The 23,634-nt window shown below is 32.7% G+C and overlaps 1 protein-coding gene across 1 annotated transcript in view; it reads left to right on the top strand.

Annotated features, from left to right (window-relative positions):
• Positions 1–23,634, top strand: part of LOC134724473 (tubulin-specific chaperone D-like) — a 74,202-nt gene that overhangs the window by 37,930 nt on the left and 12,638 nt on the right. Inside the window, exons 19-31 of the mRNA XM_063587503.1 lie at positions 1,076–1,130; positions 1,551–1,613; positions 2,851–2,912; positions 7,257–7,338; positions 8,952–9,006; positions 9,901–10,056; positions 10,877–11,017; positions 12,786–12,869; positions 15,576–15,677; positions 16,397–16,450; positions 17,817–17,955; positions 19,027–19,148; positions 23,134–23,211. Of these exons, the coding sequence (XP_063443573.1) occupies positions 1,076–1,130; positions 1,551–1,613; positions 2,851–2,912; positions 7,257–7,338; positions 8,952–9,006; positions 9,901–10,056; positions 10,877–11,017; positions 12,786–12,869; positions 15,576–15,677; positions 16,397–16,450; positions 17,817–17,955; positions 19,027–19,148; positions 23,134–23,211 (1,193 nt within the window). The remainder of the gene's footprint in view (positions 1–1,075; positions 1,131–1,550; positions 1,614–2,850; positions 2,913–7,256; positions 7,339–8,951; positions 9,007–9,900; positions 10,057–10,876; positions 11,018–12,785; positions 12,870–15,575; positions 15,678–16,396; positions 16,451–17,816; positions 17,956–19,026; positions 19,149–23,133; positions 23,212–23,634) is intronic.

Raw genomic sequence — 23,634 nt, 5'->3', positions numbered from 1 at the left:
TTAAGATATTGGATACAAATGTTTGTTTGTTTGAATCAATGGTTCACTTGTTAGTCTTGTGATAAAACAAAAGAACCAAACAGATTGTCTGCTCCATAGGCTCTACACAGAGGACAATGTGTTCATATCATTTATTTTGTTAAAATGCTGAAGATAACAGAAATGAATAGCATGTCTACTCCCTAGGGTGGGCAGAGTCGACAAGCTAGTATATTAGTTCACTCTATGACCTTTCCCACAGTGTACAAAGGCTCACATGCACCTCATTGCAAGTTCAAGATGGTGGCTCCTAGCATTAAATTGAGCTGAATTCTAAGCTGAGGGATGTAAAGGGGGGGTGTATCTGCATGGAAGAATGCGAAATAAAATTTCCATTTCACGATGAACGAACAATTAAAAATGCCTTGCACGTTGATCTTTTTACCGATTTCACGAAACACGGTGAATAACGAACCTTTTTCACGGCTGCACGTGATATAAAAATGGCAAAACAGGTTGCACGAAAATAATCCTTTACCACCCTCTTAGCTGGATGTCAAAAACACTATCTCTAATGATTGAAGAACGTAGATGTAGGGTAATATCAACAAATTATAGACTTTAACTGTAACTGGTAGTGAAATCTTGCATATCATATCCTAAGTTGAAGTAAGCTGGTTAAGCAGTGGTCACAGACCTGCCAACTATCCTGCTTTATTGGGGATATCCCCCATGAGAGGTGTTAACCTGACACTAAAAAAACTCAATTATTTAGACTAAATATTTTGAAAAAGACATTTAGAGGAGTAAAGAATACATTTAAACACATGTATACTTTACTTACTCAAAACCATATTTGATCTAATTTAGTAAACTTATGACATTTATAGGTATGCAATTGGTCCTTATGTGCTAAAAATCTCCAATGGAGAGTTTGAAAAGTTGGCAGGTATGTCAGGTCAAAGGATGACCGACTATGTAGTCCATGCCAATGCTAGAGAAATATTTAGCTTAGCCAATGTAAGATTTCTAGTACTCCTAATAAGATTTGACATTGTTCTTTACATCCTTCTAAACTGATTTTTTTTTTTTTAAGTTGACTGAAGCTAAGATGTTTAGAGGTTATGGAGGTGATTTTATGAGAAGATCAGGTAATTATTGTGAATGAGTTTTACATTAAGATTAGACATGGAAACATCGATGGCAAATGCAAAAAATAAGTAGTTTTCTTTGTTTTCATGAAAATGGCCTACATTATGAGGTAATTTTGACGTCATAACATCAAAATTTTGAAAAGATTCTAAAAATCTGTATTTTCTTCGGCGAAAAACAGGCCTTAATGCCCATATTCCTTTGCCAAAAATAAAAACCTGGATGTACTTCAAAAATGTTTCCTGATAGTGTGAAAAGTTGAGCATTTAATGTAAAGTTATTTTGTTGGGGAGGGGAAGCTGACGATATCCCTTCCATATGAATTGATCAGTCGATAAACAATCAAGTGAAATCTATATTTTCTTTGGGTACCAGATACACATTTATTCTTCAATAAACTTTTCTTTGTTCTATTTCAGTTAGCTGTTTGATAGAGAAGTTATCTTTGTCTAAACTACCATACTATGATGACCCTGTATTAGGTAAGATTCTTGATGAAATAACTGTTAAATATAATTTCACACATTCAGGTAAATAAGTTAGGATCCTTTTTAAAACAGTCTATTGAACTGAGGACAGGGGACTCTTAAAATATTTACTTTTATTGTGTATATTAATGATCTTGTTGTTATATTTTATTTTCATTTTGTTATGTTGTGTCACATACTATAAATATTTAGTTTTATGGCTATAAAGATTTGAATTGAATTGAATTGTTATATACAGATCTAGTTTTTTTGTTGAGATTTATTGAAACTTGTCCAATATGTAAAGATAACCTCAATTTTTAACAGACATATCATGTTCAAAAAGGCATATTTGCAAAAATACCAATTGAGAGATGGTAAATTTTCTCAAGCTGCAAGGAGCCTCCCGATCATTATGCATGTACATTTTTATAATTTAAAAGAATATCAATAGACATGGTTAAGTTAAACATTCAATATTGAACTGTGTAAAGGATGTTCGCATCTCTTGCTATTGACTTTTTGTCAGATATTCGAAATCCTCTAGTTGTGCCATTAAAAATTTTGCCCACTGACCCCTAATTTAATTTATCGCATATAGGTTTAAAAGTCATTTTTGAAAATTATATAAAATCCTTGATATATGTTCATGAAAAATCTAGATAGAACCGTTTTTCGCCAAATTTTCAATTGATTATATCTGAAAAATTATACCCTTATGCATAAACCCTTGGATGGTAAAATACATGTATGAACAAAATCCATATGATGAAAGATAAAACCTTTTCTACTCACTCTCATGAATACTACACTCCATCACAAATGAAATTGTAGAATTTTTTTTTGTATTGTAATTTTTTGGAAAGCTGTTTTGAATAATATCAAATATATTGGAACTCCCAAGCTAATCAGATGGAACATAGGGTAGGTAAATCTCAAATAGAGTCACTTGAGCAATATTCACTTCAATTCTTAACAAACGTTTGAATAACTCCAGGTAAAACTCAAATTGAACTGACCAGTAACAAAATAATTATTTTCATACCTCTTGTTTGATTTTAGGTGTAAATTTTCTATTTTCACCACCTTCCTCCCCATCTTGAAATTTCAAGTTAAAACAATCTTGTTAAAAATTGTAAATGTCTGCGTCATTTTGGTCTCTTGTGGACAGATGTCTCATTGGCAATCATACCACATCTTCTTTTTTATATTGATCAAAACAAATAAATAGTTTGTTGTATTTTAATTTTAGATCTGTGGCAGAATATTTTAGATGAATGCCTTGGAAGTATTGATCCAGATAATATTAACCAGGTATGTTTTCTTGTCTTGTCTTGTCTCAATGCCTTGGAAGTATTGATCCAGATAATATTAACCAGGTATGTTTTTCTTGTCTTGTCTTGTCTCAATGCCTTGGAAGGATTGATCCAGATAATATTAACCAGGTATGTTTTTCTTGTCTTGTCTTGTCTCAATGCCATGGAAGGATTGATCCAGATAATATTAACCTGGTATGTTTTTCTTGTCTTTACTCAGAATTTGATAACACAATATATTTAAAGTACATGGTGTAGATGGTCAGAAAGCAACATTATACATTTTATATATATATATATATATATATACGAGTCTAAATTGAAAACTACGTTCAAACCTATGACTGCGTTGGATAAAAACCGCAATTTTTATACGTGTGCATGTCAAACAAATTTCGTTGTAGAAGGGTCTAAAAACAGCACAAACAACATTTTCCAAAAGACCAATATATATATATATACAACTCGTCTAAACATCAACCCAACAATGTTAGATCTGTAAATTTGCTTTCGCAAATTTTTGGTTCTTCCCTCGCCGGGATTCGAACCCATGCTACTGTGATATCGTGACACCAAATGGCCTGCACTGTAGCCGTCCCGCTAGACCACACGACCACCTGGGCTCTCAAAAAAAGAGCTTTCGGTGGCCATATGTTACCTTTCCACGTCAGTTTTAATCTAGGGGCGTTCTACAGTACATGATATATAAGGCATGAAGATGTTATTGTTACAGATCAGCTAAATTATCTATAGTAAAGGATCCTACAAATTAATGTAAGATACAGTCACAGAAAATAATTATATATATAGTAATCAATTGATGTATTTTCAGTCGAAGTTACTTACCTTTGCCAAATTGTTGGGGGTTAACATCATAAATTCCTTCAGAAGTCAACCAAATTCATCTTGTTATAATGTCTGCTAGACTGTTAAAAAAAATGTTTACTCTAGTAAGGCTTCTCAGACTTGCTTGTACCATACATGTATGTGTAAATTTGGTTAGTAAAAAAAGAAAATCATAACTTTCATCTCCAACATGTCTAACATGGAATGGAAGAGAATTTCAAACTACATCGTACAAAAAAATAATACTTTATTTCTGGAATCATAATTTTTGTAAGCATTCCCAATTAATGTCTCTAACTATTTTAATGCTTCTATTTTTAGTAACATCAGATTTATTAATATCTTATGTTTATTAGTAATACCAGTAAGTGATTTTATAATAGAAACATGTGACATCAATAAACAAATCAAATCTTTGAATAGTATGTTATTAAATGATATGAGAAAATCAGCCCTAATACGGATATATCAGCCTGTGCAATACTGATGACATTGCCCTGTCGATATAAATTTAAGTTAATATCTATAAAAGCCATATTGGCCCATGGGTTAATACGGGACGTTCACTTCCAGTTTCAATTTTCTTAAGCCTAAGATTACTTAACTTAGGAAGTATCGTTATGCATGAAATACATTTGTATCATATTTTTTAACTTAATACATGTATCATAAAAAAAGTTTAAATGATGTTCAGTGTTTTGTAACGTCTTGAAACTGAAATATTTCACAGCCTTTCAAGTACAACTTTGGATTATTATCATTGTTTCATTTCTGTTAGTCAATCATTAGAATGCAGACGATTCAAGATTCAGAATACTGTAAACCAACTTACTTTTGCGACTTTCATGAGTAGACGGATATGTACAACTTAGATCGTCCCTCATTCAACTACTTCAAGTAAATTTCAAAATCGTGAAATTAAATTCCCGCAAAAAGGGATAGAAAGGGCTTTACGCGAAATATAGTATCCGCGACTGTCTGATTTATTCTTCCCAGCTACTTTATATTTGCTAGATAAAATGAATTGAAATAGCATAAGATTAAGTACTAGGATGAGAAATCAGAAATTACGTCTGACAATGTTGACAAAAAATCCATCGTTAATGGGAAAAGACAAGTTCAGATATGAATTTCTGTATCTTTTTCACAGTAAGTTTCTTAGTTTAATCGAGGAATTATAATCATGTCGAGTCTCAGGTCCAATACAGCTCATCTTGAATCCATAACAGGTCCAATACAGCTAGCCTTGAATCCATAACAGGTCCAATACAGCTAGCCTTGAATCCATAACAGGTCCAATACAGCTCATCTTGAATCCATAACAGGTCCAATACAGCTAGCCTTGAATCCATAACAGGTCCAATACAGCTAGCCTTGAATCCATAACAGGTCCAATACAGCTAGCCTTGAATCCATAACAGGTCCAATACAGCTAGCCTTGAATCCATATCGGTCAAATACAGCTAGCCTTGAATCCATAACAGGTCCAATACAGCTAGCCTTGAATCCATAACAGGTCCAATACAGCTAGCCTTGAATCCATAACAGGTCCAATACACCTAGCCTTGAATCCATAACAGGTCCAATACAGCTAGCCTTGAATCCATAACAGGTCCAATACAGCTAGCCTTGAATCCATAACAGGTCCAATACACCTAGCCTTGAATCCATAACAGGTCCAATACAGCTAGCCTTGAATCCATAACAGGTCCAATACAGCTAGCCTTGAATCCATAACAGGTCCAATACAGCTAACCTTGAATCCATAACAGGTCCAATACAGCTAGCCTTGAATCCATAACAGGTCCAATACAGCTAGCCTTGAATCCATAACAGGTCCAATACAGCTAGCCTTGAATCCATAACAGGTCCAATACAGCTAGCCTTGAATCCATAACAGGTCCAATACAGCTAGCCTTGAATCCATATCGGTCCAATACAGCTAGCCTTGAATCCATATCGGTCCAATACAGCTAGCCTTGAATCCATATCGGTCCAATACAGCTAGCCTTGAATCCATATCGGTCAAATACAGCTAGCCTTGAATCCATATCGGTCCAATACAGCTAGCCTTGAATCCATATCGGTCCAATACAGCTAGCCTTGAATCCATATCGGTCAAATACAGCTAGCCTTGAATCCATAACAGGTCCAATACAGCTAGCCTTGAATCCATAACAGGTCCAATACAGCTAGCCTTGAATCCATAACAGGTCCAATACAGCTAGCCTTGAATCCATAACAGGTCCAATACAGCTAGCCTTGAATCCATAACAGGTCCAATACAGCTAGCCTTGAATCCAAAACAAGTCCAATACAGCTACAGTCCTTGGATGGTGTAAACTTCCCACTAACACCATACACCATAACACCATACACCATTACACCATACACCTTGTACCATTACACCACACACCTTACACATTACACCATATACCATTACCCATTCTATCTACACAATCCGAAATTAGCCATAGTGCAATTAAATTTCCAATTTTAAGATTATTATTATTGTTTATGTTTACAATTTGAAAAAACAAAATAAAAAGAACTTCGTTTTCAACTAATGAAATGTCGTACACCATCATTCACACCATTCCCGATCACACGTTACACAATCACACCATTCCTCATACACCATTACACCATTCCCCTTACATCATACACCATAGCACCATACACTTTACACCATTGCACCATACACCTTACACCATTACACCATACACGTTTGTTTGGGAAGTTTACACCATCCAAGGGCTGTAGCCTTGAATCCATAACAGATCCAGTACAGCTAGCCTTGAATCCATAACAGGTCTAATACAGCTAGCCTTGAATCCATAACAGGTCCAATACAGCTAGCCTTGAATCCGTAACAGGTCCAATACAGAAACAGCCAGTCAATAACACTACATAATATGGTATTTTTACAATTCCTCTAAAGTAAAGGTCTGTATTAAGTGTTAAGAAAAAGTTAGTTTTGAAAGTATAAAAATATAGTGATATGTTAAATTCAGTGACATTACAATCTAGGAAAAGAGGACATGATTGTGGCTACGACAACTTGAGCATGTAAGCAGTCATCTGGCACACAGATATATATCAAGAGAGCCGTGGTGTAGTGGTTAGTGCATCGGACTACTAACACAAAGGTTCCTGGTTCGATTCCCGTTTGGGATGAAAATTTCAGGAACTCAATTTTCGGCTCTCCCTTGACACCATTTGCGAGTATGGTTTTGAGGAAACGATGATAGTCCGTCAGACGGGGACGATAAATAGCTGACCCGTGTTAAGAGAGAGCCATATCTCTTGCACGTTAAAGACACCCTTGTAGATTTCGAAAAAGAGTAGGCTCATGCCGCTACAAGGCAGCACTCGCACCCGCAAAGTGGAGAGGGATTAATATAAGTTGCAGAACTTGTTTTCCAATCCACTATAAATAAATATGTTTAAACTTTAAAACTTTAAACAGATATATAAATGCGTTTCTCTCTTCCAGACTGCTGCTGCTTCAGCTATCCCAGCATTCTTCACAGAATATTATAAAGATAAAAATGGTGGTGTAAATACTAAGAGACAAGGTTTGTATTTGTTTAAATAATACTCCCAATTTTTATGTTGCATTCTGTTACATTCATTTGCATAATTTGACAACCCTGCATACCAAGGTATCCACTTCAGGGATTCTATCGAAATGATTCACACAGGCGTTGGTTCACCAAACGGAGTTTAAATTGTTAAAATAATGTACACAGTTTAAGCATTCTTTCCGGTTCCTAATTAGTTATAAAGTTTTTAACTCCACATATACTATTTTTGTCGAGCCTGCAACTTTTGTTGCAGAAAGCTCGACATAGGGATAGTGATCTGGCGGTGGCGGCGGCGTTAGCTAACTTCTTAAAAGGTTTATATTTTAGAAGGTGAAAGACCTGGATGCTTCATACTTTGTATATAGATGCCTCATGTTACGAAGTTTCCGTCAGTCACATGTCCAATGTCCTTGACCTCATTTTCATGGTTCAGTGACCACTTGAAAAAAAGTTTAGAATTTTTGTAATGTTGAATTTTCTCTTATTATAAGTAATAGGATAACTATATTTGGTATGTGCGTTTGGTGTATGGAAGAACTGGAAGGTGTACATGTCCAACTGGCAGGTGTCATCTGACCTTGACCTCATTTTTATGGTTCAGTGGTTATAGTTAAGTTTTTGTGTTTTGGTCTGTTTTTCTCATACTTTTTATGCAATAGGTCTACTATATTTGTTGTATGGAATGATTGTAAGGTGTACATGTCTAGCGGGCAGATGTCATCTGACCTTGACCTCATTTTCATGGTTCAGTGGTCAAAGTTAAGTTTTTACGCTTTGGTCTTTTTATCTAATATTATATGCCAAAGGTCAACTATATTTGGTGTATGGAAATATATTATGATCTATATGTCAGTCCCGCAGGTTTATTTGACCCTGACCTCAATTGCACGGTTCATTGCACAGTGTTAAGTTTTTGTGTTTTGGTCTATTTTTCTTAAACTATAAGTAATAGGTCAACTATATTTATTGTATGGAAGCTTTGTTAGCTGTACATGTCTGCCTGGCAGGGTTCATCTGACCTTGACCTCATTTTCATGGTTCATTGGTCTTTGTATAGCTATCTTGGTTAATGTTAAGTTTATGTGACAGCTGTAATAAAGCTTTATACTTACATGTAGGACTATCAACATAATATCAATGATTAGTAAAGAAGGCGAGACATTTCAGTGTGTGCACTCTTGTACTTTCCATTAATATCTGATTTTGGCATTCTTGATTCAGAAAAGTGCTTTGAATTCAACTTAAGATATACAATTGTCATTTTATTTATTATATTTTTTTGTGAATTTCTTTTATCTGTTCTTGTTTCTGGACCTCAAACTTAAAGTAAGTGCATTTAAAAAAACATCTAGCAAAAGTCCCTAGAAATCCCTTTTATATGAAAATAGAATTATGATATTTAATATTGGGCAGACTTATTTAATATCTTACAATTATCTAAAGGGTTGTGATAATTATATTTTAAGGGACTAAAAGGTTGACCTTAGTATACCCTCCATTGTTAGCTTTATCAAACAGTACACAGAGTATATAAAAGTAAGAAGATGTGGTATGATTGAAAAAATGATTTATTTGTTATTATATTTTTTTTTTCTTTTTGGCAGAAACTGTGATAGAGAAATATTTACATGAATTAAAGAGCCCAGTGGAAACAACAAGGTAGGTGTATAGTGTATTATTCTCTGTTGGCATGGTTTGTTTTCATCTTTTATGTTCACCTCAAGTTTGGATAGATTTTTTGAGTTAAAAACATTATTTGCTGTTTGTCTGTTAAGCACATGGCATTTAGGAGCAAGATCAATGACTTGTTGGTTTGAAGTTAAAATAATGTGTCTTGAGTATAATGACACATCTAACTGCAGACCTTGTGAACTAGTTTTTGAAGATAAGTCCCAGTATAATAGTTTAGTACAAAGCAGGGTCTTTATTCATGTCACATTACAAAATTAAATGTATCAAGTTCCCCATCTGAATATGTATTTAATTTTCCACTGGATGTTAAGCAGCCTATTATCATCTGTTGGGTTTATCTTTTTTACTGAAATAATGTATACTGTAAATTTAGAAATTATTGAGAGGTTTTTATTAATGAGAATAATATAACTGGGTGAGTAACACAATAATAAAAACTCTCACTCTAATATTTATTAAAAAGATCTGTATGCAGATTTTCCTGAAATCAAATAAAGTAATCTCGTATTATTGTCCCATTTCAAAAAAATCACATTAATAAATCCACATGGTTACAATTAAACCAGATAGACATGATGTTTAAAGAAGATTTTGCCTTTGTCTCATACAGAAAGCCTTGTATACATTGTTTTTCGGACTCCATACTGCCCAATCTCTGCTCGTATACGAAATGGACTTCTTTCTTTTGGAGGAGTTAAAGCTTGTTTCTTTCCATTGATTGTGGAATGAGTTTGTCCATTATGGTCTTTCATTCTGGAGAAACCTTAAATTAAGGTCCTACTGAATAAACTATTACAGAATATATTTACTCTTACTATATTTTGTGGATATTTGTAGAAAAAGAACTTTTTCCTTTTTCAGAATGGGATTTGCTCAGGCAATAGGAGCCATGCCAGGTTTCTTCATAAAAGGAAAGTTACGCAGAGTTTTACAAGGTTTAATGAAAGTTACAGAAATAACAGAAAAGGAAATGACATGGGCAGAATCACGAAGACAAGCTTTAAAAGCTCTGATTAGGTAATATTTATCACCAGTATTCTTGAATTTTGTGGGGAAACCACAAATTTAAATACTTGACGAAATACAAATTTTTAGTTTTTAGCAAATGATGAAAAAAGGTATAACAAAAATACTGAACACCAAGGTAAATAAACAAAAGGGAAAGTCCTTAATAAAAACTGACAAAATCAAACATTAGACTTTATCAACCAATGAAAATCTAACATTAGACTTTATCAACCAATGAAAATCTAACATTAGACTTTATCAACCAATGAAAATCAAACATTAGACTTTATCAACCAATGAAAATCTAACATTAGACTTTATCAACCAATGGAAGGAATGGAAAACAACTGTCATATTGTATGAAACCACAGAATTAAGTACCCTCGAAACAAAAACAGAAATTGAATCCATCAAAATTTAATGAGTCCACAGTAATCAAGGAGCAATGAGCCTTTATAAAAAGTATCTGACGATTGATATATCTTGTTTGTAGTACACATTTCAGCAGCTGACAAAAAGGTATAGCCTTATAGAGGAGCTATATACATGAGATTCCAATTTCTATTTAATGATTGAACTGCCCCTGTTTGACATGGAGGAACATTTGGAGGAAAACTTGTCTTGTGTTGCTGTGACATGAAGATATTTGCCTTGTGACATCAAAATTTTCCAGGAAAAAGTACCAGCTGGAAGCTCATGTATTGGAACCATAAAAAAAAACAATAATATTTTTGAACTAAAATTTATAAAAAAAAACTTAGTTTATCAATGCAAGCCATGACTATGCTAGTTTTTCCATTACTTCACATTTGCACTTAAATCATTTCAGCATATGTAACACAGTTGGAGTGGATCCAAATGGCAGCTCCTCAGATGTGATATGTAAAGAAAATTTACCAGAAATTTACGATACATTATTTATAGCCACAAGGGACTATACATTAGACAGTAGAGGAGATGTTGGAGCCTGGTAGGTATTTATAGCTCTGATCACACTCTTGAGGCTTGTCACACAATCATGTTCTGTCAAAAGCACGCCATTGGTCCTAGGCAGATATATAAGTCAAGAAATTATCAGAAACTTAATTTTTGCATTAGTATCTATCTGCTTGTGGTCAGTATGACTAGTTATTATGATAAAACCTTGTTTATATTATTTTCAGTATCAGAAGGGCCAGTATTTGTAAATTATCTATGGTTCGTATTCAAAGAGGGATACCACTCTTAGATGAGATTAAAGCTGAGAGACTTCCTCAAGTTTGAGAGACCATTGATGATCATTTTATCACTAAAAGTCTATTTTCCTAAGTAACCTTAATGACCTTGGGCAAATGCATATGACGTCAGCATTTTCTCAGTCTACTCATGAGAAAAAGCTATCTTCATCAGGTTGCAAATAGTACTTACTTGATAACAGCTTGTTTTCTGTCTGTATTAGCATTGCAGAAGTCAACAGGAAAACAGGATGTAAACTTGTGTTTTGTCATTTTCAGGGTCAGAGAGGCCAGTATGACAGGTTAACATGATATAACCTTGTGTTTTGTCATTTTCAGGGTCAGAGAGGCCAGTATGACAGGTTTACATGATATAACCTTGTGTTTTGTCAATTTCAGGGTCAGAGAGGCCAGTATGACAGGTTAACATAATATAACCTTGTGTTTTGTCAAGTTCAGGGTCAGAGAGGCCAGTATGACAGGTCTTGTGTTTTGTCATTTTTAGGGTCAGAGAGGCCTGTATGACTGATTTACATGATATTACCTTGTGTTTTGTCATTTTTAGGGTTAGAGAGGCCAGTATGACAGGTTTACATATTTTAAACTTGTGTTTTGTCATTTTTAGGGTTAGAGAGGCCAGTATGACAGGTTTACATGATATAACCTTGTGTTTTGTCAATTTCAGGGTCAGAGAGGCCTGTATGACAGGTTTACATGATTATCCTTGTGTTTTGTCATTTTTAGGGTTAGAGAGGCCAGTATGACAGGTTTACATGATTTAAACTTGTGTTTTGTCATTTTTAGGGTTAGAGAGGCCAGTATGACAGGTTTACATGATATAACCTTGTTTTTTGTCATTTTCAGAGTCAGAGAGGCCAGTATGACAGGTTTACATGATTTAAACTTGTGTTTTGTCATTTTTAGGGTTAGAGAGGCCAGTATGACAGGTTTACATGATATAACCTTGTGTTTTGTCATTTTCAGAGCCAGAGAGGCCAGTATGACAGGTTTACATGATATAACCTTGTGTTTTGTCAATTTCAGGGTTAGAGAGGCCTGTATGACAGGTTTATATGATATAACCTTGTGTTTTGTCAATTTCAGGGTTAGAGAGGCCAGTATGACGGGTTTACATGATATAACCTTGTGTTTTGTCATTTTTAGGGTCAGAGAGGCCAGTATGACAGGTTTACATGATATAACCTTGTGTTTTGTCATTTTCAGAGTCAGAGAGGCCAGTATGACAGGTTTACATGATATAACCTTGTGTTTTGTCAATTTCAGGGTTAGAGAGGCCAGTATGACAGGTTTACATGATATAACCTTGTGTTTTGTCATTTTCAGAGTCAGAGAGGCCTGTATGACAGGTTTACATGATATAACCTTGTGTTTTGTCAATTTCAGGGTTAGAGAGGCCAGTATGACAGGTTTACATGATATAATCTTGTGTTTTGTCATTTTCAGGGTTAGAGAGGCCTGTATGACAGGTTTACATGATTTAAACTTGTGTTTTGTCATTTTTAGGGTTAGAGAGGCCAGTATGACAGGTTTACATGATTTAACCTCCATGGTTGTAAATAAAGATCCCTCACTACTGTCTTCACAAATGTAAGTATGACACCTGTACTGATATCACTTAGTTGGACATATAATTGTGTATTTTATTTGAAGGTGAGAGAGTAATTGCTTTTATTGGATGTCTAGCTCTTATGATTACTCAATCCTGCCATAAAATATTTTTAAGTAACTCTCATGTATGAAAATACTTATTGTTATTCATGTATGAAACTTTTTGTTGTAATCTTTTTGGAACTATTGATGGGCTGTTCTAGAACGAATTGTTTTGGAATGTCGGAAGGCACTTCTTTTACAATATTGTGGGTGTTGTAAGTTTATAAAGCTAGACTGAATATTAAAAAAAAATCAAGATTTTATGCACGGTGCGGTGAAAAAAAATGTGCCTCCCCCCTATATTTATGTTTAGATCAGCCCATCAGAAATTCTCTTCTGTTGCAGCAATTTTCTTGTATTGTAAAAGGAGGGGGGGGGCACATTAAAGAACTCTTTCAATATGAAGGGTCTGTAGGTGGCTATTAACAAATCAAAATTTTCCCCTTCCCAGAGAAACTGCATTCTAGTTCCAGTGGCAGTCAAAATCTCTTTCTCTTTTGTTCCTTTGGTTCTTAGATTTGGGAAAGTCTTGATGTGATTCTTTGAATTGTCAGAAACAAATTATTGTGTTAGTTTCTTTTCATAGTCTGTAAATGGCAAATGTATGAATTTGTTTTATGAACTTTTCTTGTTTTGATCTGATTTGTTTCATTGAGTTTTCTTCCCACTTCACCTTTTATATATACAATGTCTGTTTGTTTTGTGTCACTAGATTGCTGTCTCATCAATATATAGATACTTTTCTATTGTCAACATATGAGTTGAAGTTATTTCTATTTGGCCGTCATGTTAAGGGCAAACAAAATTGATTTTTATACCCCACTTATTATGCCTTATGTTTTTTTTGTCTTTGCGCCCATTCATTTGTCCGTCCGTCCATTCGTTCATTCGTCAGTCTGTCCTGCTTCAGGTTACGGTTTTTGGTCAAGGTAGTTTTTGATGAAGTTGAAGTCCAATCATCTTGAAACTTGGTACACATGTTCCCTATGATATGATCTTTCTAATTTTAATGAAAATTAGAGTTTTGACCCCAATTTCACGGTCCAATGAACATAGAAAATGATAGTGCCCGCTTCAGGTTAAAGTTTTTTATTGCTGCAGGTTAAAGTTTTTGGTCAAGGTAGCTTTTGATGAAGTTAAAGTCCAATCAACTTGAAACTTTCTAATTTTAATGCCAAATTAGTGTTTTGACCAAGGATCCGGAAATTTTTTCATCTAATTTCGGTCATTTTCATACAACTTAAAAGTTGATGCCCCTTTTCAAAAAATGATTGTCAAAATCACATTACTGTATGAGACTCATTATGAGTATGCTCATACTCGATCGTCATCTTCGTAGCATCAACAAACTTGTTTCACTGTTGCATCACATTTGCTTCATGATTTGTCCTACCATTTTCCAAAAATCGATCAAGAGCAATTAAGGGAAGGCAACAGTTTAAAAATAAAATGATTTTAATGACTCAAAACGATAATATTCTCAGTTATCACTTATGTTTCTTTCGATTCTGAAGTCAAAATTCAAACCGGATGTAAAGCGACAATACTAAAACGATCAATTCCGGACTCATTTCCGGGATTAGTTTTGTTTACCCAAATCACAGGAAATCATCGGCTTTTTAATATTTTACCTTTAATAGTGCAAGAATATTAATTAAAATAGTTGCACTAGCTTTATTTAGGATGAAATTATTTTAAATTTACGATTAATTGTCTAAATCTGTGGAAGAGAATTTCAAGCATGCGTATTATATAGTAAACAAAGCACGTGTGTTAGAAGTAAAAAAAAAAAAATCTACGTAAATTAAACCAAGTTTTAATTTAATTTTAAATCATAATTGACAATTGTCTGACCTGTTGGGTAATTAAATAATGAAGCCAGTTGGCATGGAATTTTTATTTCTTTATAATAATAGTTTGGAGCTTGTGATTAATTGCCAGGTGTGAATTAAAAACACAGGTAAAGAGATTAGCAATCATTGGCCAATAGCTCCCAGAGGCATTAATATAGTTATTTGGAGGGCCCTCAGGATTATAACACTTTATTGGAGTGGCAGTTTAATTACAGGAAGTCGATAGCTAACAAAACAAAAATATGTTCAAAATGGCGATTTTGAAAGTCAATCTCAACGAAATGACTGAAATTATTACTGTTGAAAAATAAAATTTGACCTAAATCCCAATTAAAAGTTTAGGACATTATAGTTTCAGTTTAGGACATGACTGGCAAATATGACCGTTTCCGGACCCTTGGTTTTGACCCTATTTTCACAGTCCACTGAACATAGAAAATGATTGTGCGAGTGGGGCATCCATGAACTATTGACACGTTCTTGTATCATTTGACTTAGCTTACCATGTTTGAACATGTAATACAAGCAAGTTGGATAAAAGATCCTTATTTGTTCAAAACGATAAATTGAACAAGGCTTAAACAAACCAATTTTTTGTATGAAAACAACTTTTTATAAAGCTGTGTAGTCAATGTTGAATAAGGGTTATTTATGAAGGAACTTGTTTTATTTTACATTGCCCTTCAACAAGACATCAAAGGGAAATAACTCAAATGATATCAATAGAAAACTGTATATGACCCATATCTCCTTTTGTACAGGATACTGTTAATGTTTTATATGTTTATAGATCCAGCAATATTTTCTGTTGCTTACTACAGCAGGCCTGTGAGAAGATAGACCGAACAAGATCACATGCTGGTCTTATATTTAGTCAACTGTTATATCACAAGTAAGTTGTGTAAATACACCTAAACTTCTATAAATGTTAACCAATTTACATGTTGCTGGGTATTTAAACATCATTTTACCCACCACTATTTAATCATTTGTTAGCTATTGAAATTAACATTTCTCTGTTAGCTTTACCTAAGATGTACCTGAGTTCTTCCAGATTTTAACCGTGACATTTTTTTGGTTTGAACTTAGAACTAATAACACCTAATAAACATTAGCTTGCCACACTTTATTTAAAACAAAACTCTTGGTCATAAAACTTTCCTGACAGTAATTGGAGTACAAAATTTGTGCTTGAAACACCACTTCTGTATTTTGATTGGTTGAATTCTGAGACTGTGTAATAATAATACTTGATTTTTATGACTGCTAGGCTAGGTCATTAGTCTGATATTGAATTCAAATAATTTTATTTTGCCTGCTTCTAATTACTAATCACAAAACATTTTGGAAATTGACAAAAGGAAGATGATAAAGGGGGAAATATTAACCCAAATTCAAAGAAAAATAGAAAAGACAAAAAAATCACACAGATAGGTTTATATGAAGACCAAAGGTCTGGTCTGTTGGGTTGCTTTCTCATTGAAACAGAATTGTCCTTCATTCAAAATTATAAATTTATTACTTGGATATTAAGCACTTATCCATGTTTTGGGGTTAAATTATTTTATCTTTTGATTTATAACACTCAAGCAATTTGTTTTTTTATTGCAGACCTGAGATTCCAAACATACCACATAGAGAAGAATTAGAGAAGATATTTCCAAAGTATGTACTTATTATAAATAAGAAGATGTGGTATGAGTGCCAAAGAGACTTCTGTCCATCCAAATCACAATGTTTTAAAAAGTTCACAATTATAGGTCAAAGTACAGTCTTCACCGTGTAGCCTTGGCTCACACAGAACAGCAACTAGAAAGGTCTTCAAAATGACTAGTGAAAAACAATTTAAACAGGAAAACCATCGGTTTAACCTATATAAAAATGGGGAATGAGAAACATTTATGAACCACGCCAACAAACAACAACTACTTGACAACAGGCCCCTGACTAAGTACTGGTGCATAAAAATGCAGTGGGTTTAAACATTTTAACATGTTTATCATATTTAGACATATTAAAGGTAATAAATAAATAAGAAATTTTAGTAGCGAAAATGCTTTTCAAAGAACATGTATTGGACAAGTTTTTTGAAGTTATTATAAGTATATTTCTGAACATTTTTGAGATATTTACATATTTTCTATACATATTCAAAATTCCATTTTCTGATATTTGATTTGCTGTGTGTTGGCAAGTTTAAAATAAAAATAAAAAATCTTTTGATTTTGACCATTTTTCAAGTTTTCAACAATTTTTTTAGCGGTATTTCAACAAGTTTTTTTCATGAGAAGAAAAGCATGTTTGGAATATGTCAAACTTGAATCTTCTCTCGTATTAATTCCCCAAAATAGTTATAACATCATGAAAATGTTAAAAAAAAAAAAGTATCTAAATAACATGGGTTTGTGGTGAAACACCACTAATTCGGGCCCAGCCAGAAAGCACATACTAGAAAGTAGTACATATTTAATGCAAAATAGTTCCTACACATGAGTGTAACTTTCAAATATGTAGAATATTTAGGTATTTTTGGTATCAATTGAAAGATGAAGGACTGGTGATCATTGTAGAACACTTTTTGACTTATAATTTTGAATATTAAAAAAAGTACATCAAATTTTAAAAAGAGGTTACATTTTGTCTGTTTGTCAGATCTGAGTACCTGTTTTGGTACATCAGAAGTTCCAGGAACCAGTTCTTTCTTAAATGCCATTAAAGGTATGTTGATTTTTTCAGTACAAGACACGATAAAGTGTTGCTTTGACATGCAATGATTGTCACTTTATTTGAACTTTAAACAAAAGAGGTGTGCCTGCTTGAAATGGAGGAATTTAACATAGAAAGCAATGGGGCCATGAATCAGTGGTTTACTTCCTTATAGAATATTGTATATTCCATAATATTCCATAATACAAACACTTATATTTCGGTTCATATATTATATAATGGTAAATTTCCATCTTTCACTGATCAATCTGGTTGAACATATATATGAAAATGTTTTTAATCTTAAAATGTTTTTTATTTGTAGATCAGAAATAGAAGACATTAATTGGGCTGCCCCATCAGATACATTTCCACGGTTTTCTCAGTTGTTAGGTTGTGAATCATATGCATATAATGTCCTTTTAGGTTTTACTGTAAGCGTTGGTGGAATCACTGAATCTTTAGTAAGTGTTTATTTTTTATATGAATAAAAGATACAGGATATACAACATAGAGATATCCTTTTAAAGTTAAATGAAATACCAATAATTATTTTATGTACACTTCAGCTGAGATAGATTCCCCCCCCCCCCCCCCCACTACATTAAAAGTGGGCACAGGTAGGCAAACTTCATTTGTCTACCTTGCTCAACCTATGGAGAAGATATTCTGTTTCTTTTGCAATATGAAACAACTTACAAGTACAATCTATTGATATATTCATCAGATGGGCATGAAATATAAATTTGAGTGGTAAAGACTAGCCGACCATCATGGATAACCATATAAAATGAGACATAACATCTGCCAATGATGAAAATTTGATTTTTCCATTAGCCATGTTTTGGATTATTAAGCACAAGTAAGATCTAAATAATTTTGTTGCCACTAGCGGAGTCACAGAAACTTAATTCTGAAATCCTAACACATTTTGAGCACCTTCTCCTTTAAGCCATCTTCTCTAGCCAATGAATCCTCTTCACCCTTGGTAGATAGTCAGAATTTGGGATCCATGAGGTAATGATTTCATTTGGTTGCAGTTGTAATTTGCTGCGTCCTATCAAAAATGCATTTAGTTATAAGATTTTATGTACGTGCATGTGTAAGTGTAGAAAAAGTAAATGAAGAATAACTTGTGAAGATTCAGCATCGCATCTTTACCCCTAAAACATAGGACAGTACTAAACAGCAGGTTATTTTCGCAGGGTGTAAAGTTACGCTTATTTTCACGTATATAACTAAATCGCAAAAATAAATTCCACCAATTTAATAGTGTACATGCAAAGTTATTGATAAAAGTTTTGAATCTGTCAAAATTATAACCGCCAAAATATTTCTTAGAATGAAAATCGTGCAATTTTACACCTGCGAAAATAACCCGCTGTAATTAGTTCTTAATGGACAAATTGAAGTTTTTAAGTATACTCCTTGTGAAATGTTTAAATGTCAACATATGCTGTTTCTAATAATTATTTTGCATTTGCATATGATTTAGTGAATTTGTATTTAAAATCTTTTTCAACTTTATTTTGTAGGTAAAATTTTCAAGTACTTCCATGGAAACATATTTAAGAAAAATACAGAAAGTTGAACAACAATTACACAAGTTTACACAAGTATTAATACAGATATTTAAAGACTTCTTGAAAAAAGATAGGTATGTATTCTGATGGGCTGATATATTATTTACAGAAGTTTCATTAAATGTTTTTGCACAAAAATCTGAGACTCTTCTAATTTCAATGATAGTGTAAAACACATTCTTCCATATTTTATAAATTAAATTAATAAGAGTTCTAATTTAATATGTAGGTATGAATTGTGGAATTGAAATCTACAAAAGCAGCTAGTATAGACTGCATCTCACATTTGTCTTTCGTCATACCTTTAAATGTGAGACAATTTCCTTTGTTGTTGAAAACTTTGGTGTTGATGGTGGAATTTGATATTTAAGAATTGTCCTTATTAAATGTAATGACATCCTTTTCAGACACATGGCAATTGTAAAATTTATTGACAACTTTTTTAGATACATGGTGATTGTAAAATTTAATCACATCATTTTCTAGATACATGGTGACTGTTAAATTTTAATCAGATTCTTTTCAAATACATGTAGATAGTTTAAATTAATCACATCATTTTCTAGATACATGGTGACAGTTAAATTTTAATCAGATTCTTTTCAAATACATGTAGATAGTTTAAATTAATCACATCATTTTCTAGATACATGGTGACTGTTAAATTTTAATCAGAATCTTTTCAAATACATGTAGATAGTTTAAATTAATCACATCATTTTCTAGATACATGGTGACTGTTAAATTTTAATCAGAATCTTTTCAAATACATGTAGATAGTTTAAATTAATCACATCATTTTCTAGATACATGGTGACTGTTAAATTTTAATCAGAATCTTTTCAAATACATGTAGATAGTTTAAATTAATCACATCATTTTCTAGATACATGGTGACTGTTAAATTTTAATCAGATTCTTTTCAAATACATGTAGATAGTTTAAATTAATCACATCATTTTCTAGATACATGGTGACTGTTAAATTTTAATCAGAATCTTTTCAAATACATGTAGATAGTTTAAATTAATCACATCATTTTCTAGATACATGGTGACTGTTAAATTTTAATCAGAATCTTTTCAAATACATGTAGATAGTTTAAATTAATCACATCATTTTCTAGATACATGGTGACTGTTAAATTTTAATCAGAATCTTTTCAAATACATGTAGATAGTTTAAATTAATCACATCATTTTCTAGATACATGGTGACTGTTAAATTTTAATCAGAATCTTTTCAAATACATGTAGATAGTTTAAATTAATCACATCATTTTCTAGATACATGGTGACTGTTAAATTTTAATCAGAATCTTTTCAAATACATGTAGATAGTTTAAATTAATCACATCATTTTCTAGATACATGGTGACTGTTAAATTTTAATCAGATTCTTTTCAAATACATGTAGATAGTTTAAATTAATCACATCATTTTCTAGATACATGGTGACTGTTAAATTTTAATCAGAATCTTTTCAAATACATGTAGATAGTTTAAATTAATCACATCATTTTCTAGATACATGGTGACTGTTAAATTTTAATCAGAATCTTTTCAAATACTGGTAGATAGTTTAAATTAATCACATCATTTTAAGATACATGGTGATTTCAAGCTTAACAAATGTATAGACACCTGTCTATTATTGCAGGCTGTATGTTGTCTTTTGGATTCATTTATAGGGGTAAATTCAGTAAAAAATCTCCCATTGACTTTAATGCTAATCTATGTGTGGAAATAAATTTATACCTGATTTACATTTAGAAATTAAAATCTTTCATATATCATTCATGAAAGTACAAATGTAGCCCTATCTTTTGCAACAATAAAAACATAGGGTCATGCGGCATTTTGGGGCATTCACATGGCCTTGTTTACAAACAATGTAGATTCGCACTGAAATCCTATACTGACCCCCATTACTTTTCAACCCTGAAGGGGAAAAAATTAGTACATTCAGCATATATTTTTATTTTTTTTGCAACTCTAGTTTTGATCCATCTACCAAAAAATATTTATTACAAACATTATCTGCCAATCAGAAGAGCATATAACTTCAGTGTTATACAGAAAGCTCTCCCCTAAATGGGCGGTCCCTGATGGCGTATATTTATTTACTGAATTTACCCCTATAAGGGACTTTTTTACTTCTTTTCCAACTTTTTTTGTAATAAACATGTAATGTATCCAATTTTCAAGTTCCAGTTTCAATACAACCTTCATAAATGCTGAATTTGTAAAGATAGAGCAAAATTTATACTACAGCCCATACTGCGGCCAATGTATATTTGGTATATAAAGTTGCGCATTGACTGTTTTTAAAAGAATGGTGTAAAATACTATGTTTAATAAATATGAATTGTTTTCTGTGTTTGCTTTGACCAGTATTGCAAGTACATCTAGAAACTAAAGTCTTGGTGTACTCTTAGTTAGTTTTTTCCTTATATGGTAGTTTTTGGTTAAATACCATGAAAAGACCACAAAAAGACTTTTCAAAGGCTTTTTTAAGCAGTTTCATACCAAATAAAACAACAATTATGTTTCATTATACTAAATCTGTGTTTTAATTACTTGTAAATTTCACAAAATGTCATTGACAATCACTCTGCAGAAATTCCTGTTATCCCAACATCAGGATGGGTTCTTCGCCAAAACTAGACAGCTAGAACTGAAGTAGAAAAAAAGTGCCAAATATAAAAAAAATAAGATTAGGTATGACCAAACTTTACATTTGGGAGATTGAAGTAACAAATTTAGAATATTTAAAAGCAAATTTTTTAACATAAAAATCCAATTACAAACATTTCAACACTTGCTTCATGGATGAAGGACCTGTAATCATGAAAACTTGTCTAGTATATTCTTTCAATAAAGAAACGCAAGGCGTTGTGTAAAAATAAATGAATACCTTCATGCGGTCAGATTATTCGAGTGTTAAAATACTAGAAAAGTGCTTATTTACCACTTGTTCTACAACTTAACATGGGGAACACAGCTAAAAAAAAACACTATGTCAAAGGGAGGTAATCCATTTTTTTCATATGATTTTATACATTATGAGGAGAAATATGTGCAAAATGTGATGTAAATGGGGAGAATATTTATGCCTTTCATTGATATCATAACTCTCAAGTGTAATTTCTATTATTTATTTCAATCTGGACACAAAAACTGATTTTCACAATATACTTCATGCTTCTCTCACAGTACACTGAGTGCATCCTGGATAGCCGCAGTTAAAGATAGAAATTTGTGTAAAAAACAGCTTTAAATGGTTCCAAAATCCTTCCATTACATTAACATTTACAGGAAATGAGTTTTGTGATTATTGTGTGGCCTTGGACAAGTACAGTGAAAAAGTGCATATTTTCCTATAGGGGTAAATTCAGTAAAAAATCTCCCATTGACTTTAATGCTAATCTATGTGTGGAAATAAATTTATACCTGATTTACCTTTAGAAATTAAAATCTTTCATATATCATTCATGAAAGTACAAATGTAGCCCTATCTTTTGCAACAATAAAAACATAGGGTCATGCGGCATTTTTGGGCATTCACATGGCCTTGTTTACAAACAATGTAGATTCGCACTGAATTCCTATACTGACCCCCATTACTTTTCAACCCTGAAGGGGAAAAAATTAGTACATTCAGCATATATTTTTATTTTTTTTCAACTCTAGTTTTGATCCATCTACCAAAAAATATTTATTACGAACATTATCTGCCAATCAGAAGAGCATATAACTTCAGTGTTATACAGAAAGCTCTCCCCTAAATGGGCGGTCCCTGATGACGTATATTTATTTACTGAATTTACCCCTATAGCTTGATCTATGTTTTGTTCATTGTTGAAGCCCATACTTTGCGCTTTAGTGGTAATAATCTCAATTCTTTAGACTCTTGTGAATAGTAGTCTCATCTGCATTTATACCATATCTCTTTATTTTTTTTAACTTTCTATGTTGTTGGGTTGCTGTTACCATTGACCTACTTAACATTACTCCCTTTATTCCTATAGATAATATTTGTCATTTGTTTACATTTCAGAGTATCAATTCCATTGTTAAAGATGTTGGACCAGTTATTATCTAAAGGTTCTTTTGATGTCCTGGCAACAGATACAAGGTGAGTTATTGAAGAATAACAATACTGAATACTGTGGATTCATTTATATTCGTGGGTACCACTTTTCGTGGTTTGAGGAAAACTTGCATATTCGTTGATATTTGATTTTGTGGTTTTTGGCAAAGTCTTCATACAGTCTTTTAGAAAATTTGTAATTCGTTGAACATTTGAATTTGTGGTTCTCTTATACCCACGAAATCCATAAAAATTAGTATCCAACGAATATTAATGAATTCATGGTAAGAGGACTTGTTTTAAAGTACCCATGATCAATTTTTAATTTGACAGTTGCCAATAAACTCATTATAGATATCAGGATTAAAACTTTGTACACCTGAAGTTTTATTCGTCTTCAAAAAGATTCATTCTTGACGCTCAAATCAAAAGCTTTAAAAAAGGACAAATTGAGTATGAAGTTGAAGG

The sequence above is a fragment of the Mytilus trossulus genome, chromosome 7, assembly GCF_036588685.1.
Source record: "Mytilus trossulus isolate FHL-02 chromosome 7, PNRI_Mtr1.1.1.hap1, whole genome shotgun sequence".
Taxonomy (NCBI): Eukaryota; Metazoa; Mollusca; class Bivalvia; order Mytilida; family Mytilidae; genus Mytilus; species Mytilus trossulus.
This window is presented reverse-complemented; position numbering and strand designations above follow the sequence as displayed.